The 17,621-nt window shown below is 41.2% G+C and overlaps 2 protein-coding genes across 4 annotated transcripts in view; both read right to left on the reverse strand.

The window, feature by feature from the left end:
* The window catches only part of c4h22orf23 (chromosome 4 C22orf23 homolog), a 20,461-nt gene extending 11,607 nt beyond the window's left edge, over positions 1-8,854 (reverse strand). Inside the window, exons 1-3 of one of the 2 annotated variants that reach the window (XM_060918910.1) lie at positions 8,774-8,854; positions 5,096-5,201; positions 4,941-5,003 (exon numbers count right to left, since the gene is read on the reverse strand). In XM_060918910.1, the coding sequence (XP_060774893.1) occupies positions 4,941-5,003; positions 5,096-5,201 (169 nt within the window). In that variant the 5' untranslated portion in view covers positions 8,774-8,854. Of the gene's footprint in view, positions 1-4,940; positions 5,004-5,095; positions 5,202-5,413; positions 6,683-8,773 lie in introns of those variants that run through there. The other variant, XM_060918909.1, reaches the window with a different exon arrangement.
* The window catches only part of LOC132884879 (zinc finger protein 420-like), a 26,599-nt gene continuing 16,405 nt past the window's right edge, over positions 7,428-17,621 (reverse strand). The window contains exons 5-6 of one of the 2 annotated variants that reach the window (XM_060918907.1): positions 15,827-15,997; positions 7,428-9,559 (exon numbers count right to left, since the gene is read on the reverse strand). In XM_060918907.1, coding sequence (XP_060774890.1) covers positions 9,219-9,559; positions 15,827-15,997 — 512 coding nt within the window. In that variant the 3' untranslated portion in view covers positions 7,428-9,218. The remainder of the gene's footprint in view (positions 9,560-15,826; positions 15,998-17,621) is intronic. The other variant, XM_060918908.1, reaches the window with a different exon arrangement.

A 17,621-nucleotide genomic window follows, 5' to 3' on the forward strand; every position in this document is an offset into this window, starting at 1 on the left:
TAAAGTTCAGACATTTACTCAGTTGCATCCTCCAGCAAAAGCACAGAGAGCTTACAAAACATCAAAGGTATCAGTCAGGAGAAGGGTACAAAAACATTTCCACGGCATTAGATATACCATGGAGCCCAGTGACAACAGTCATCAAGAAGTGGAGAAAATATGGGACAACAGTGACATTACCGAGAACTGGACGTCCCTCCAAAATTGATGAAAAGACAAGACGAAAACTGGTCAGGGAGGCTGTCAAGAGGCCTACAGCAACACTGAAGGAGCTGCAGGAATTTCTGGCAAGTACTGGTTGTGTTCTACATGTGACAATCTCCCATATTCTCCATATGTCAAGTCAAGTTTATTTGTATAGTGCTTTTAACAACAAACATTGTCGCAAAGCAGCTTTACAGAATTTGAACGACTGACGGAAACCCGAGCGCAAAACTGTTCACGACAACCGTAGTCCCAAAGTCAGCAAGTCAACTGCAGTCCCCAGCCATAAAAGCACCATTGCAAGAGTCCAGAGCATCCTCCAGGCACGACCCCCAACTGTCCACATGGGGCCGCCCTCTACAGGAGCGATGCGATGAGACTCCAACCAGACACAGGGCACCAGGATGGATCAGGCAGGTCCGAGGAGCAGAAGAGGTCAGCATCTCGATCCCAGGACCAACATGTAACTCAGAGGGACAGATTTTGGGGTGGGAAGAGAGAGAAAACACAGGTTGTTAGGTATACCCAATGTCACCTGAATAAGTAGGAACAGTATACATATTGCACTGAGTACAAGCAGGGACTCTGGCAACTAACTATGACAGCATAACTAAAAGGGGAGAGCCAGAAGGTAACACAGGCATGAGGGAGTAGACCCCGAAGCCGTTTGTTTTCAGGATAATGGCTGGCTGATGAAATTATTGGCTGGCTAGCTGACTCAGCCAAAACCTTAATGGCTGCTGCAGCCACCAAAATGTTTATGGCTACAAATGGCTGATACTGGACGTCACTGTGTGGCATATATCCGGGCGAACGGATCAAACAAATGGGGGGAATAAATAGCAAATTACCACAGGTCCACTGGTCTCTTACTTCATTGTAAATATAAATCTAGCAAGATTGTAGTTCAATGCTAATAATAAGCTAATCTGGATTGTTCGAGGAAGGCATCTAGCTATCTACTCTCACTAGCAATGACCAGTGAAGGACTGGCAGCTATCTTACTATGATGAAAGTAGAGTGGTGGAGTACTTTTTTTTTTTTTATCAATCTCGAAGTATGTGAAACAAACAAACAAAAAAAAATACCTTTACACTTTCCCTCAGCAGCGGCAAAGAATGCAGCCATCTCGTCGATATCGGAGTCGATTGATGCTCTGGGTGGGTTCCCGGGTTCCCCAGTGTATCGTGGTAACGGTGTGAGGGGCGGGAAGCCAGACAGGTAGTCACAACGGCAAGCTTGTGGTGGCTCTCTGCGCTGTGATATCAGTTCTAAATCTCTACAGTGTATGCCTATACGTCTCTATTGTGTTACTACTAGTGTGTACAGTTGATCATGTTTGTGTCACTTTTCTTGTAGCTCATGATGTGGATAAACCCATTATTTGATGTACACAATTCTTAGTGGCTCAGCCAAATTTTATTAGATAGCGGCTCAAATTGGCTTACAAAATTATTGGCTGGCGGCGGCTCAAATTCTAAATGGCGGTTTTAGCGGCGCCTGGCGGCGGCTTCGGGGTCTATGAGGGAGCCCCGGGACATAAAGCAGCAGCCACTACACCATCAACAAACTCGAGTGAGCAAGCGAGTGGGGACAGACAGCATCCATACATCCCAGTTTATCAAAACACACTATGTCTGAGGATCCTCCAGATCTACTCCTTTACCTCATAAACACCGTTAACAAAAGGCTTGACTAAACAGATATGTTTTCAGCCTAGACTTAAACGTTGAAACTGTGTCTGATTCCCGAACACTACTTGGAAGGCTGTTCCATAACTGTGGGGCTTTGTAAGAAAAGGCTCTGCCCCCTGATGTAGCCTTCACTATACGAGGTACCAGAAGATAGCCTGCACCTTTTGATCTAAGTAGGCGTGGCGGGTCATAGAGGACCAGAAGTTCACTCAGGTACTGTGGCGTGAGACCATTCAGTGCTTTAAAGGTCAATAGTAGTACTTTATAATCAATACGAAATTTGATTGGGAGCCAATGCAGTGTGGATAAGACAGGGGTGATGTGGTCATATTTTCTAGTTCTAGTAAGGACTCTTGCTGCTGCATTTTGGACTAACTGGAGCTTGTTTATGCACTTATTGGAACATCCAGACAGTAAGGCATTACAATAATCCAACCTGGAGGTAACGAAAGCATGAACTAGTTTTTCCGCGTCATGTAGTGACATTAAATTTCTTATCTTAGCAATATTTCTGAGATGAAAGAAAGCTATCCGGGTAATGTTATCAATGTGAGTTTCGAATTAAAGAGTGGGGTCAATAATCACTCCGAGGTCTTTTACTGCTGCACGTGAAGAAACAGAAAGGCCATCCAGAGTTACTGTGTAATCAGAAAACTTACTTCTAGCTGCATGTGGTCCTAGTACAAGTACTTCAGTCTTGTCAGAGTTAAGCAGAAGGAAGTTAATAAGCATCCAGTGTCTAATGTCTGGTCATATGTCTGGACTAAGGGGTCGGGTCACAAGACGGAAGCCTTTTCTTACAAAGAAAAACATCCAGGCCCGGCTAAATTTTGCAAAAAAAAAAAAAAAAATCATCAGCTCTCCCAAAAGCATGTGGGAAAATGCATTATGGTCTGATGAAACCAAGGTTGAACTTTTTGGCCACAATTCCAAAAGGTATGTTTGGCACAAAAACAACACTGCGCATCACCAAAATACACCATACCCATGGTGAAGCATGGTGGTGGCAGCATCATGTTTTGAGTTTGTTTTTCTTCAGCTGGAACAGGGGCTTTAGTCAAGGTGGAGGGAATTACAAACAGTTCTAAATACCAGTCAATTTTGGCCCAAAACCTTCAGGTGTCTGCTAGAAAGCTGAAGAGGAATTTCATTTGTCAGCACGACAATGACCCCAAGCATACATCGAAATCAACAAAAGAATGGCTGCACCAGAAGAAAATTAAGTTTTGGAATGGCCCAGCCAGAGCCCAGACCTAAATCCAATTGAAAATCTGTGGGGTGACCTGAAGAGAGCTGTGCACAAGAGATGCCCTCGTAATCTGACACATTTGGAGCACTTTCGCAAGGAAGAGTGGGCAAATATTGCCAAGTCTAGATGTGGCAGGCTGATAGACTCCGACCCAAAAAGACTGAATGCTGGAATTAAATCAAAAGGTGCTTCAACAAAGTATTAGTTTAAGGGTGTGCACACTTATGCAACCAGCTTATTGTACGGTTTTTATTTTTTAATGTTTGTTTTTCAATTGAATTGTACAGGTTATAGGTCACATTAAAAGGTGGGAAAAGTTTTGAAATTATTTATCGTGGTCTCATTTTTTTACATCAGAAAAACCTATCATTTTAATGGGGTGTACACACTTTTTATATCCACTGTACTTTTGCCTATTTTTAAATTATTTTATCTTAACTGTTCACACAGTGACCACCAAAGCAAATTCCTCATATGTGAGAACATACCTGGCAATAAACTCGATTCTGATTCTCAATTGATACCACCCCCCTGATGTCACAGGTATAAAATTAGGGCTAAAATGGTAAAAGAATGGTTCAGGAAGTATGAGAAATCACAAGGGGCAGCCATGGGCCCAAAGGGTTGCTGGTTCGATTACCAGGACTGGCAGGAAAAATGTGAGGGGAGCTGAGTGAACGAACAGCACTTTCATGGCTGAAGTGCCCTTGAGCAAGGCACCTAACCCCCGTAGCTGCCCACTGTCCTAGGTATGTATGTGTGCTCATTGCTCACTTGTGTGTTCACTGCTTCAGATGGGTTAAATGCAGAGGAGGAATTTCACTGTGCTTGAGTGTACATGTGATAAATAAAGGATTGTTGTTGTTCTTGAATCCAAATCACACATGAATTAACCACCACCAAGTCCTGACCTTAACCCCATTGAAAGTCTTTGGGATGTGCTGGAGAAGACTCTTTGCAGTGGTTTGATTTTTCCATCATCAAGACAAGATCTCTGCGAAAAATTAATGCAATTCTGGGTGGAAATAAAGTCAAGTCAAGTTTATTTGTATAGCGCTTTTAAAAATAAACATTGTCGCAAAGCAGCTTTACAGAATTTGAACGACTTAAAACATGAGCTAATTTTGTCCCTAATCTATCCCCAATGAGCAAGCCTGTGGCGACGGTGGCAAGGAAAAACTCCCTCAGACGACATGAAGAAACCTCGAGAGGAACCAGACTCAAAAGGGAACCCATCCTCATTTGGGCAACAACAGACAGCATGACTATAACATTAACAGTTTTAACATGAGGACAGTTTCGTTGATGTTATAACTCTTCATTGATGGAAACTTGAGTGCAAAACTGTTCATGACAACTGCAGTCCTAAAGTTAGCAAGTCAACTGTAGTCCTCAGCCATAAAAGCATTACTGTAAGTGTCCAGAGCGTCCTCCAGGTGTAACCCTCAACTGTCCTCATGGGGCTGTCCTCCACAGGAGCGATGCGATAAAACTCCAACCAGACACAGGGCACCAGGATGGATCAAGCAGGTCCGAGAGGCAGAAGAGGCCAGCATCTCAATCCCAGGACCAACATGAATAATGGAGTGACGTTGCAATAGGTTGTCGGAACAAGGCAAGGCAGGGCAAATGTGTCTTGTAATCAATGCGGCCCAAGGAAATATTAGTGCGCGACTTTTTTTTTTCTTTCCTCCAAGCAGTGTATTGTGTACCTCACTCAAGCCCTTAATTAATGAAAGTGAACAAGTCAAAGATGAACTTGATAAGGATTTTTAAGAACATGTAAATCTTACTCTTCAGCTGGTTGTTGATCTGTTGCTGTTGCAAGTTGGTGAGCCGTGCTTCTCTCATCATCACTGTGGACAGATAATCAAATCAAAATCAATCAATCAATCAATCAATCAATCAATCAATCCAAAGACAGAACAGCTCACACAAACAAACACACCTTGTATTAATTCCTGAGTGTCCTTGCTGTATTTGAATCGTGGACAGTCCCACAGTCCCTTATTGTTGTTTCTCTCATGTGGTGTCACACACTTCATCTTGTCCATCTTGGACCACAGAGAGTTAAAAAAAAATGTTAACACTGTTTTGACTACTGATAATTAGCAAATCGATTTTTTTTAGCCTACTTAAAAACTCTACAACACTGCTCACAGGCAGCTTGATAAAAAAAAAAAACTTTACCATGAGCCTCATAATTAAAAAATTTGTAAGAAAAGTAAACATGACAAAAAAAAACCCCTAAAGGTATAAAACCTACCATTTCATTTGCCCCACAAATATAGGAACTTCCGGTGAAGTTGCTATGGATACAAGAATACAATCAATTCGGATACACGTCACCAGATGGCGACAAAGTCAACAAAAAAAAGACTAGATAGTTCGGGCTTCTTCCTCTCATTCTATTTATTAGTCTGTATTTAATATTAAGTTTATTATAAGAAATTTGTATTTGAAGTCTGTTTAAGAAAACGATAAAACCAGCCGAAATGGACGGTGAACCAGGTTCTGCTGGACCTTCACAAGCTCGCCACTGATAAAGAAGATCCTCATCTATGTGACTTTCTGGAGTCGCACTACCTGAACGAGCAGGTGGAGACCATATCACCAGCCTCACAAAGATGGACGCCAACAACAACCGCATGGCCCAGTACCTGTTTAATAAACATACCCTGGGAGGAAAGAATTAAACCTGTTTCTGCATCAATCAACAGAACCTCCATCATTAAACCAACGAGATGATGTGCAGTAATGTGTGGAGACCCAGAGCTTGGAATAGTTGAAACTGGAAGAACTTTATGAAATGCTGTAGACCAAAAATGGCTTAAAAATAATTTAATGAAATGTTTCAACACTTAAAAGCAGTAAGGCATAATAAATAAAACAAAGTCAATATTTGGTATGAGACGACCTATCCATCCATCCATCCGTTATCTGTAGCCACTTATCTTGTCCTATAGGGTCACAGGCAAGCTGGAGCCTATCCCAGCTGACTATGGGCGAGAGGTGGGGTACACCCTGGACAAGTCGCCTAGGTCATCGCAGAGCTAACACAGACAACCATTCACGCTCACATTCACACCTACAGTCAATTTAGAGCCACCAGTTAGCCTAACCCGCATGTCTTTGGACTGTGGAGGAAACCAGAGCACCTGGAGGAAACCCACACGAACACAGGGAAAGCATGCAAACTCCAGGGCCTCGAACCCAGAACCTTCTTGCTGTGACAGTGCTAACCACTACACCACTATGCCGCCCCTGAGACGACCCTTTGCTTAAAAAAAAAAAAAACCTCAGGTACAGTTCGTGCAGTTTTATAAGGAAATGAGCTGTAGGTTTTACTGAGCATCTTGCAGAACCAGCCACAGTTCTTCTGGACACTTTGCCATACTTGCTTCTTAAATTTTGCATCAAAACCTAGTAACCTTCGTTATGTTTTCTTTTTTAATCTGAAAAATGGTGTCTTATGTAATATGCTGCTCAGATATAAAAAAAATTTTCTAACATTTAATTCTGTGCTGGAAAAACACAAACGTTTGGAACTCTAAAATATTTCTGGACCAACTCATAAAATAGAAATCTATAACAAAGTTTGTATGGAAAAATAGGGTGCCTAAGACTTTTGCACAGTACTGTATTTTTTTAATAATATATAAAAATTATGTTTAATCAGCAGTGTTTTGTATTTTTTTAAAGGTTTAATCTTACAGAAATATTTGCTAGAAACATAAAATATTAATTTGGGGCAAATTTGCTGCATAAATATTTTAGCAAACCTGCGACAAAACAAACAAACAAAAAACAAACAAAAAAAGAATTTAGAATACATTGTTTGCTATATGTTTTCCACAAAGTTAGCCACCAGAAGTCCACCACAAGCAACATTTCCAAAGGTTAACCACAACTATCTGCCAGAAATCTAAAATATTTCTACGGGGCTTGAATGTAACTCATACACAAATACCTGAGATCTGAGTGGATTCAAACTATTTGTGCTTGCTTTGTGGGATTCAAAGGGAACAATGGTAGATATTAAACTTGTATCTTTTTAGACATGTGAACGCCTTTGTTTTGACGTGTCTATCAATGTTCTCAACACATTTACAAATTATTATTATTATTATTAGTGGTAGCAGTAGTAGGTTAGTATCAATTGTCATTGAAAAATGTGTTTAGAAATCTGTGCTGATTCAGAATACATCAAATTGCTGCAGGAAGTCTGATCAGAATGTCAATGCATGGTTAGCTGGCTTGAGAAAGAAGCAGCCAGATCGTCAATTTCAAAAAACCAAACAAACCCCAACTTGTTTTTATTAGGTGAGGTTCTGTAAACAGGAACAAACTTAAGAAAGCAAAGAACTAGACATTACAAACCCAATGACATCCACTAACATACAGATCCAAAATACTAAAGTACCTGCAATCAGGTGTGTAAAAATACAAAAGTCAATCTCTAAATACATAAAATATGCCCAGTATTCTACATTTTTCACTTTATTTCACTATAACAAATTTCTCGTACACAAATTCAGAACTGCTTTATAACCATTTCTCTTAACTTTACAAAATTATAAAGTTATATGAAAAAAAGTTTATAAACCCTTTATCCCTTATAGCAACCTTTTGCTCACATTAATTAGCTAGCTGTATTTCTAGTGAAATGAGAGCTGAATTAGTGAGAATGATGAATGTTTTTGTTCATTCAATATCACACGTGGTTGACAGTGAAATGGCAGTCAGAACTAGATACTACCAAACAGTGAACAGGAGGGCAAGCCATAAAGACTTGAGGTTAATTAAACTCTGCTGGTTGGCTTGAGTCTGTCAAATTGGGTTTGTTCAGATAGCAAACTATTTATAATCACTTCTGCTGCAAGTTACTGCAGCTTATAATAACTATACTTACACTGATATTTCAAGCAATTTCAAGTTTTTTCTACACCGAATTCTATAGTAGACTTGAATGGTAAAGAACAGCTGTGGAGTTTGTTGGTGGAATGCATAGAGCCTGAAGTTGTCACCTGTCTGGCTAGTTTAATTGAGGCTATATCAAATAAGCCTGTTTTAAAAAAAACAAAAGGGCAAGCAAAAATGAATGAATGAAGTGGTACTGATTGTGCTTACAGTGTCTTGCAAAAGTATTCATCCCCCTTGGTGTTTGTCCTGTTTTGTCGCATTACAACCTGGAATTAAAAGGGATTTTTTTTGGGGTGGGGTAGGGTACTGATGCACACTCCAGATTTCTGTTTGTTTTTTTTTCATTTTAATTATTGTCTGTGTCACAATAAAACAATTTGCACCTTTAAAGTTGTAAGCACGTTGTGTCAATCAAATGGTGCTAACCCCCCCAAAATCCATTTTAATTCCCGCTTGTAATGGGACAAACACAAAGGGAGATGAATACTTTTGTAAGACACTGTAATAATGATAATTTGTTTAGATATATTTTAGAAGTAGTATTACAGAAAAAAAGTTTTAATTTCTTTGTTACATGAATCACTAACTTTTTCATCTTCAACCTCTCTTTGAAAGGTGTCAAAACAGGAAATCTTTAACATGACAACTCAGCAAAAGCAAAGTTAATATTCAACTCAAGGGTGTATGTATTCAATATATTTACATTTTCGGACCTAAATCCTCCATCATGTATAGAGCACTAATAAGGCTTCTTTCTTGTATGCATCGCAGATGTGTTTTGAGGTTGTAGGACACACAGAGCAGGAGTGAGTACACCATTTCTTCCAGTTTGTATCTTCTGGTCGAGTTTAAGGTGGCTTGGTTGTTGTGAATCCTTTGCTGGCAGGTGAGGTGGGTCTCAGGCTTCTGTACGGTGTGTAAGAGTTTGTACACCAAGATGCTATGACTGAGTCAGAGCTGCACTGAGAGTTGATTGCGTAAACCGCTTTCTCCAGAGATCACAGTGGTAATTCTTTGGTGGACTATAAGACATGAACAAAGAAGAAATGTCTACATGTGTTCTCACTGTGATGAAAGTTTTACGCTGGCGTGCACCATCTGGCACCTCAACAGTTGGGATCTTTGTGAAAATCATCATTTTTTCCACACTATGTGCACTGGTAAGGCTTCTTTCCAGCATGCACACACTGGTGGCTCCTCAGTTGTGAACGCTGTGAAAACTCTTTTCCACACTGTGCGCACTGGTAAAGCTTCTCTACTCCATGCACGTTTTGATGTCTTCCAAAGTCTAATGAACTACTGAAACTCTTACTGCACTGGCTGCACTGATACACTGTTTGTCCCTTCCAAAGTACAATATGTTTGCTAGAAAGAGGTGATGCACAGATGTTCTTCACAAACTTAACATTTCTGGGGGACTTTCTTTTGATCATTTTTTCTTGTGAGGCACTTTCATGCTCTTTGGTCGAAGATGACTGGCTGGACTCACCTGCAATTTCATGAGGAGAAAAAAAAATTACAAATTTTAAATAGCTTAATGGTGCATTCATATTAGTGAACAACAAACTGATAGGTTTTTAAAATTTATAGATGTTTTAACGTATGACCCCAATTCCAAAAAAGTTGGGACACTGTATAAAACAAAAAAATAGAATGTGAAGATTTGCAAATCATGAAAACCCTGTATTTCATTGAAAAAAAAAAAAAGTAAATAGTACAAAGATGACATATCAAATGTTGAAACTGAGAAATTTTATTTATTTATTTATTTATTTTTTAAACATGCTCATTTTGATGTCAGTAACACATTTCAGAAAAGTTGGGACGGGGCAACAAAAGACTGAAAAGGTTGTGTAATGCTTAAAAAAACTAATTTGGTTAATTGGCAAAAGGTCAGTAACATGATTGGGTATAAAAAGAGCATCTCAGAGAAGCGGAGTCTCTCAGAAGTAAAGATGGGGAGGGGTTCACCGCTCTGTGAAAGACTGCGTGGGCAAACAGTGCAACAATTTAAGAATAACGTTCCTCAATGTAAAAGTGCAAAGAATTTGGGGATCACATCATCTACGGTACATAATATAATTAAAAGATTCAGAGAATCTGGAGAAATCTCTGTATGCAAGAGACAAGGCTGAAAACTGACACTGGATGCCTGTGATCTTCAGGTCCTCAGGAGACACTGTATTAAAAGCAGACACGTGTCTGTAGTGGAAATCACTGTATGAGCTCAGGAACACTTCAGAAAACCATCTGTGAAAACAGTTCATTATTGCATCCACAAATGCAAGTTAAAACCAGATATAAACAATATCCAGAAACGCCGCCACCTTCTCTGGGCCTGAGCTCTTTTACGATGGACTGAGGCAAAGTGGAAAACTGTCTGATGAATCAAAAGTAGAAATTCTTTTTAGAAAATCATGGACACCACGTCCTCCAGGCTAAAGAGGAGCGGGACCATCCAGCATGTTATCAGTGCACAGTTCAAAGGCCAGCATCTGTGATGGTATGAGGGTGCATTAGTGCACATGACATGGGCAGCTTGTACATCTGGGAAGGCATCATTAATGTTGAATGATATGTACACGTTTCAGAGCAACATGCTGCCATCCAGACAAAACCTTTTTCAGGGAAGGCCTTCCTTCTTTCAGCAAGACAATGCCAAACCGCTTTCTGCACATATTAAAACTGCATGGCTCTGTAGTAAAAGAGTCCAGGTGCTAAACTGGCCTGCCTGCAGGCCAGACCTAGCCTGGGAAATCCCATGCTGCTTTGCACAATCGTTCCGATCTGAAAAGACAGCATGGAAACTATGGTCTAAAGCAGGGGTGTCCAAACTGATCCATAAAGGGCCGTGTGGCTGCAGGTTTTCATTCCAGCCATGCAGCAGCACACCTGATTTGGCTTATTCAATCAACTGACACACCCACCCTTTAATCAAGGGTGGGTGTGGCTGCAAGTATTTGACTGTGTGAAGACAGTTCAGTTGATTGAATGAGCCAAGTCAAGTGTGCTGCTGCATGGCTGGAATGAAAACCTGCAGCCACACGGCCCTTTATGGATCAGTTTGGACACCCCTGGTCTAAAGGCTCGCCTGAGTTAGGGAGCCAATCAGAGAGTGGGGAGGGGTGGAAAGACGGTGACGCGTACTACTCGACAAACGGAAGCTTGTAGTTTATTTGGGACTGTTTACGGATCACATTTAACATGGCGGCGAGCGATACGAACCAAACTTTCGATCAAGCTTTAGACACTGTTCTGAATAGTTTAGAGCGAAAGTTTGTTTTAAAAAAAGAACAGCGTTTGGCGTTACAGTCTTTCTTCGCCTCTTCGTCGCTCTAACTACGTCACCGGGTACAACTGCCATGATTGGCCATGGGCTACGTATACGCCAAATGATAGACATTCGCAACGTCCAGTAAACGGCCGTTGACAATCGTAAACCACACCTCCCCTACGAGAAATTCAATAGGCGGATTCCAGACCATATTTCACTTGTGATATGGTCTGGTGTTAACCAGACTAGGCCAGACCTGTCTCCCATTTAAAACATTTGGCACATTATGAAGTGCAATATACAACAAAGGAGACCCCAAACTGTTGAGCAACTGAAACTGGGACATTTCTCTTTCAAAACTACAGCAGTGGGTCTCCTCAGTTCCTAAACATTTACAGAGAGTGTTGTTAAAAGTATAGGTGATGCAACACAGTGGTAAACACGCCCATATCCCAACTTTTCTGAAACGCATTGCTGACATCAAATACAGAATGAGCATATATTTTTTTTTCCAAAGAACAATAAAATTTCTCAGTTTCAACATTTGATATGTTGTCTTTGTACTATTTTCAATCAAATATAGGGTTTCCATGATTTGCAAATTATCACATTGTTTTTATTTACAGTTTACACAGCATCCCAACGTTTTTGGAATTGGGGTTGCACAATCTTATTTCCAAAAAAAGTTGGGATCCTTTGTAAAAGATAAATAAAGACAAGCATTATAAAATTAGCAAAATAATGGAAATCCCATATTTCATTGGAAACAGTATAAAGACAAAACGGTGAACCTGAGCATATATCAAATTCAAAATGAGCAAATATCTTGTATATAAAAAAACAAACAAAAAAACCCCCCTCAGTTTCAACTTTTTAATAATTTCTTGTATTTGTAATATTTTCAGCAAAATACAGGATTTCCGTGATTTGCAAATTATTGCATTCTATTTTTATTTAAATTTTACATAATGTCACAGCTTTTTTGGAAATGGAGTTTTATCATGGCATAAATAACAATTGTATGGTCCTCACCAACTTCTATAAGCAAATAAATAACTTCAGGTGACAGCGGGGGCGGGGGGGGGGGGGGAACCCCGCAATAAGTAGTTCGTTTTCCCCCAAAAAGTAGACTAGTATTCAGAAATCAGATGGGTGTACATCTCTCCAACTTTTACAATAATTAAGAGAGTAATTAGCTGTTATGTATTACTTTTTTGGTCGGGCACCACCTAAAATGATCACATCATGATGTTTCTTTTTTGGCTAATCAGACAAAGTACGCCACCACTCTTGTCGGAGTAGCTGGGGGTTAGGTGCCTTGCTCAAGGACACTTCAGCCAGTCCTGCTGGTCCAGGGAATTGAACCAGCAACCTTTTGGTCCCAAAGCTGCTTCTCTAACCATTAAGCCATGGCTTCCCCTAGGTATGACTAAAGGAATGCAAAAGATTAGTTAATGTTCAAGAAGTGTGACTACTTCAATAAAAGCAGAACTTTTGGCAAGCTGGTGTTCTGGAGCACTCAGGTATGCGTCTGCATCATGTCAAGAAGAAATAATATAAGCCGTTACCTTAGAGAAGCAACTTTTGCTGCTCATCAACCTGGGAAAGGTCATAAGGCCATCTCCAAACAAACAATTTGAATCTCACCATTCTACAGTGGTGCAGTGGTTAGCTCTGTCGCCTCACAGCAAGAAGGTTCTGGGTTTGAGCCCAGTAGCTGACGGGGGCCTTTCTGTGTGGAGTTTGCATGTTCTACGTCTGTGTGGGTTTCCTCCAGGTGCACTGGTTCTCTCCACAGTCCAAAGACATGCAGTTAGGTTAACTGGCAGCCCTAAATTGTCCATTGATCAATCTTGGATGGGCTCCACCAAGTTTAAATGCCCCAGACACACCAATGATGGACTGTTAAATGTCATCAGTGGTGCCCTATGACCCTTGCGGGCTATGGGAAAGAACAGTGAGAACTTCTTGAAGGCTCTCCATTGATGGAAGGAGAGCTTTCTCAATGAGAGCCTTTAACAGTTGCCAATCTTCCCAGACCATTGAGCCCATGTTTACATTAGACCGTATCAGCGGATCATCAGATTAACGTTTTTAAAACGATTAGTGTGCACACAGCAACACCAATACACGATTTGCGTGCACACAGCAACACCAATACACGGATACGCTCGGCTCCGCAGGCATCCTGCGCTCCAAATCACTCCGCCCTGAACAGCGAGTGCCCTCTGGAGGGTGCGCACTCCGGCCTTGCGCAGCTCACACAGCGCACGAGTGAAGTGCACAAGCAGTGTTTTCGGGACTGAGCCGCTGTGTGTGTGATCCCAGCGCACATCACTTACCACTTGCAAGTGGAAGGATGGCAAGCCTAAAGACAATCATAACTACACAATGGGCAGTATTTGCATCAGTATTTGCAGTATTTTCATACTTTTATACTCTTTAATGAAAGGTGATACAAGGCGGAAGTCCGCGCCGTTTTTCAGCAGTCGCGTCACATGACCAACGCCAGCGAATCAGGAAGGTGGATGTCACAGTGACGTTGTCCAATGACGACGCCAGCTAGAGCTCAGCTCAGCGTATCTCAATGTTTACACAGCACCGGATCAGACACGATCTAGATTGAATACGTGGACCCTGGCGGATTCCCGTTTCCAGGTGGTTTAATGTAAACGGACAGTGCATCCGCGAAGAAAACAAGACAGATACGGTCTAATGTAAACTTGGCCTTAATGTTCAGAGATATAAAGAAAAACCCAAGTGCTACATCATGTGACCTTTCCATGAAAGTATGGCTTTCAGGGAAGGGTGGCTATGAAAAAGTCTCTTCTCTCCAAAAATAATGGGGAGCATGACTTAGGCTTGCAAAACTGCATTTGAACAAACTGCAAACATTCTGGAACAATATCCTTTGGCCTGATGAGACCAAAGTGGAGATGTTTGGTCATCATGCACAGTACTAGGTTTAGCAAAAACCAAAAAACATAATGCATCACAATGAATACCCCATACCAAGTGTAAAGTATGGTGGTGGAGGGGTGTTGATTTGGGCACAGGACCTGGGAAAACTGGCAGACATTGACAATAACAAAGTCTATTTTATACCAGAATATTACTGAGGCAAATATGAGGCCACCTGTACAGCAGCTTAAGCCAAGCCAAAATTGGGTCATGCAACAGGACAATGATCCCAAGCACACCAACAAATCAGCATCTGAATGGCTAAAGAAGACAGATGAAGGTGTTGGACTGGTCAAGTCAAAGTCCAGACCTCAACCCCACTGGGATGCTGTAGCAGGGATCTTAAAGTGCATATTCTGGACCAAATTCGTTTTTTTTTTATATGAAAGTATGTCCCTTTACACACTCCTCCAGAAGGGTAATTTTGCACAAGGCCATCTGTCTACAGCAGAAAAAAAAATAAAATAACAAAACACATCTGGAAAAATCCCAAGGGAGTCTGGAGCCAGATTCGTGACGCTACCTGCAGAAGCGCCAGCAGGCTGCGAGAGCTTGCACGGTTTCAGTGCACAGCCTGTGTACACCAAGTTTAGCAGCTAGCGATTTTGCATTGAAATTTTGAATTGTCACCTGAGCGCAATGTGGGAAACGATGAGTACTAATCCCACCATGACTGGTGTTGCTACACCCTCCTACAATACATCTGTTAACCATTTTAATAATTACGTGATAACGTTGAAGAAATTTGCAGAAAACCACCAGGTCATTTTCTCATAAACAAACCAGCGCTGACGTAGGATTCAGAAGGAGGCGTCCCGCACGCGACGTCACAAAAATCAATGTTTCCCGGGAAATCCAAATGCCAAGTTTTTTCAGAGGCGGACCAATTCAACTCAAATGGCTTGATTTCAACTGAATTTTTCTGGTATTGCGCAAGGGAAAAAAATTCCACAAAATGTGACAGATATTTGACCAAAGTTTAATATAAAATAGGAGAATTACATTGATCTTGCTCCTGAATTTACCCGTGATATGCACTTTAAGACAGTTGTAAGTTCACTACAGTGAACTTATTTCTTCCCACCTGGTTTCTGAATGTTACTTTACTTTTTGGAAAGAAAATACAAACACACACATTGAAATTTGCTGTTTTTTTTTGTGAGGTTGTTTTTTTGTTTTCCTGAGGATATTTGTTTATAGACGTTAGCGATAACCACGCAGTTATTATTTAGGCACTGATAAATAAAAGCATAGAACTGAAAGAGGTTGTACTTTCTTTTCCATGACTGTACGTGCTGCACAACATAGAGCTGCGATTTCAGCGACAGGAACTCTAAACAGAGTTTATCAAATTTTGGGAAAACTGATACTGCGGTCACAAGCTATTCATTTAGTCCATGTGTAACAGACTGCCAAATTCACAGTGAAGTTTTCTGGGACGTAATCAGATGCAAATCTAGACCCTTCAAAGCAATTATTAGTATTTGCATTCATATTCATGATACAACCACTAGAACTCACTGGAAGGAATAAAATTGCTGTTGTAGGATTTGTGATAAGCCCCATCTTCTGGTTCACCTTCTGCTGTTCCTTTCCTGCTTTGTATTTTTACACAATCCACCAGTCTCACCAAACACACCTTTAACTGAGCCTCCAGTGTTTTTTGGTCTCCATCAAACCTGATGGTTTTCCCTGAAAACACAAAGAAAGCATCTTCATAGCAAATCATGTTGCGAAAGTAAAACTGCACTGTAGAAGTACGTGTGTAAGAAAACTTAAAGCGAGACGGTCTTTCAATTTCATAAAGTCGGTGGAATTTAGTTCCCTCTGAAATTTAGTCGTTGTGATACATGTTTATTTCTGTAATATCGCACAAAATATCAGGCTATTCTGTGGTTGGGAAGTTATTTAATTTGAGGGGATTCCTGAACAAATAATGTGCATGAAATCGCTCGCTTTGCACAGTCAAGCAGACAGAGGAAGTCCATGTGTGTGTGCGCATGCACAGGTTTACCTCTGACCATGCACTGATAGTTCCATCATTCTGTCACTAAACGAACAGCTGATCACACCGAGGTGCTCGCTGACCGCCAATATATTTATTCGTTTGGTCCTGAGTTTCTTTTCCTTCGCAACATAACGTCTTTTCTACTCGCTTTCCATTACTGTAGTCGGTCTTTCACATTTCATTCGCACACTCACGTCCTCCATTTTTCTCTCCCGTTTCAAATTTGTATCCCACAATGCCTTGCGCGAACAGGGAAAGCCCACTACGTGATGCATGACGTAGTATCTTGAATTAGGTCATGGTGAAGCAGGAAAAAATAGCAGAGAATTTAGGACCACGTGTCCCTAAATTCATTAATTGTTCTATTAAAAAAATTGGAAGTCTGTGATGCAAATTCAGTAGTTTTCGGTCCACTAAACAAAAAATAATTGGCCGCCGGGGAAAATTCTTTTTATGACCTACACTTAAAACCTGAAAGACCGTACAGCTTGAAGGGAAGCCATTCAATGAAATAAAGTTTAAAATAAAAAAGTAGAAAAAAAAATTTAAGAGGCTTTTTTTGTGGTTTTCTCAATCTGCCCAAGTTCATGAAACTTGGCCAATAATAAGCATGCTGCCTGCTGTCACGTTAGCACAGTCCATTCCGGACTCCAGTTCCTAAAACTCACGGTGGCCTACAGACATGGCCACCATGGATGACAGTTCCCATACAACAACCTCACTGACACGTTCACAGTTCTAACTATGCACACCTGTTCCACATTTCACACCATCACACAGCTCACGGTATAGAAGGGCTTTCAGTTCACACACACCTGGTGAAGTTTACCCTCTGTGTCAGAAGGCCAATTTATGCTGACAACCCAGTCCTCGCAGATGGTGTCGCAGATAGCGTCTGCGTAGCCCCCCACCTTCGCAGACGCTCTGCGCGCACCTCCCAAAAATTGTGACCACCGCAGAAGCCTCGCAGACAGCGTCGCAGACAAGAGGGCTCTGATTGGTCCACTCTACGTCCGCTGTACACGCACTTCCGCTTCCCTACTTTCCCGGTTTGGTTTGTTTTCACGACCGGCATTTTTAAAAACACGGGCGAAGATGGAGCAGCATGAAGAGCGGTTGATTGAGGAAGTACGTACATCTATACGACTCCAGTTCTAGTCATTATAAAAAAAAAAAGTTCTAGTCATTATAAGTAACCGGAGGATAAACACTCCACTAACCACACCCACCAACTACTCCTAGCGACTTCGCGCCCCCTTGCGTTGTGCCGGTGAATAACATTGCGCACGCCTATTACTCCCCGCTCAA

Source organism: Neoarius graeffei, chromosome 4 (genome assembly GCF_027579695.1).
Source record: "Neoarius graeffei isolate fNeoGra1 chromosome 4, fNeoGra1.pri, whole genome shotgun sequence".
Lineage (NCBI taxonomy): Eukaryota > Metazoa > Chordata > Actinopteri > Siluriformes > Ariidae > Neoarius > Neoarius graeffei.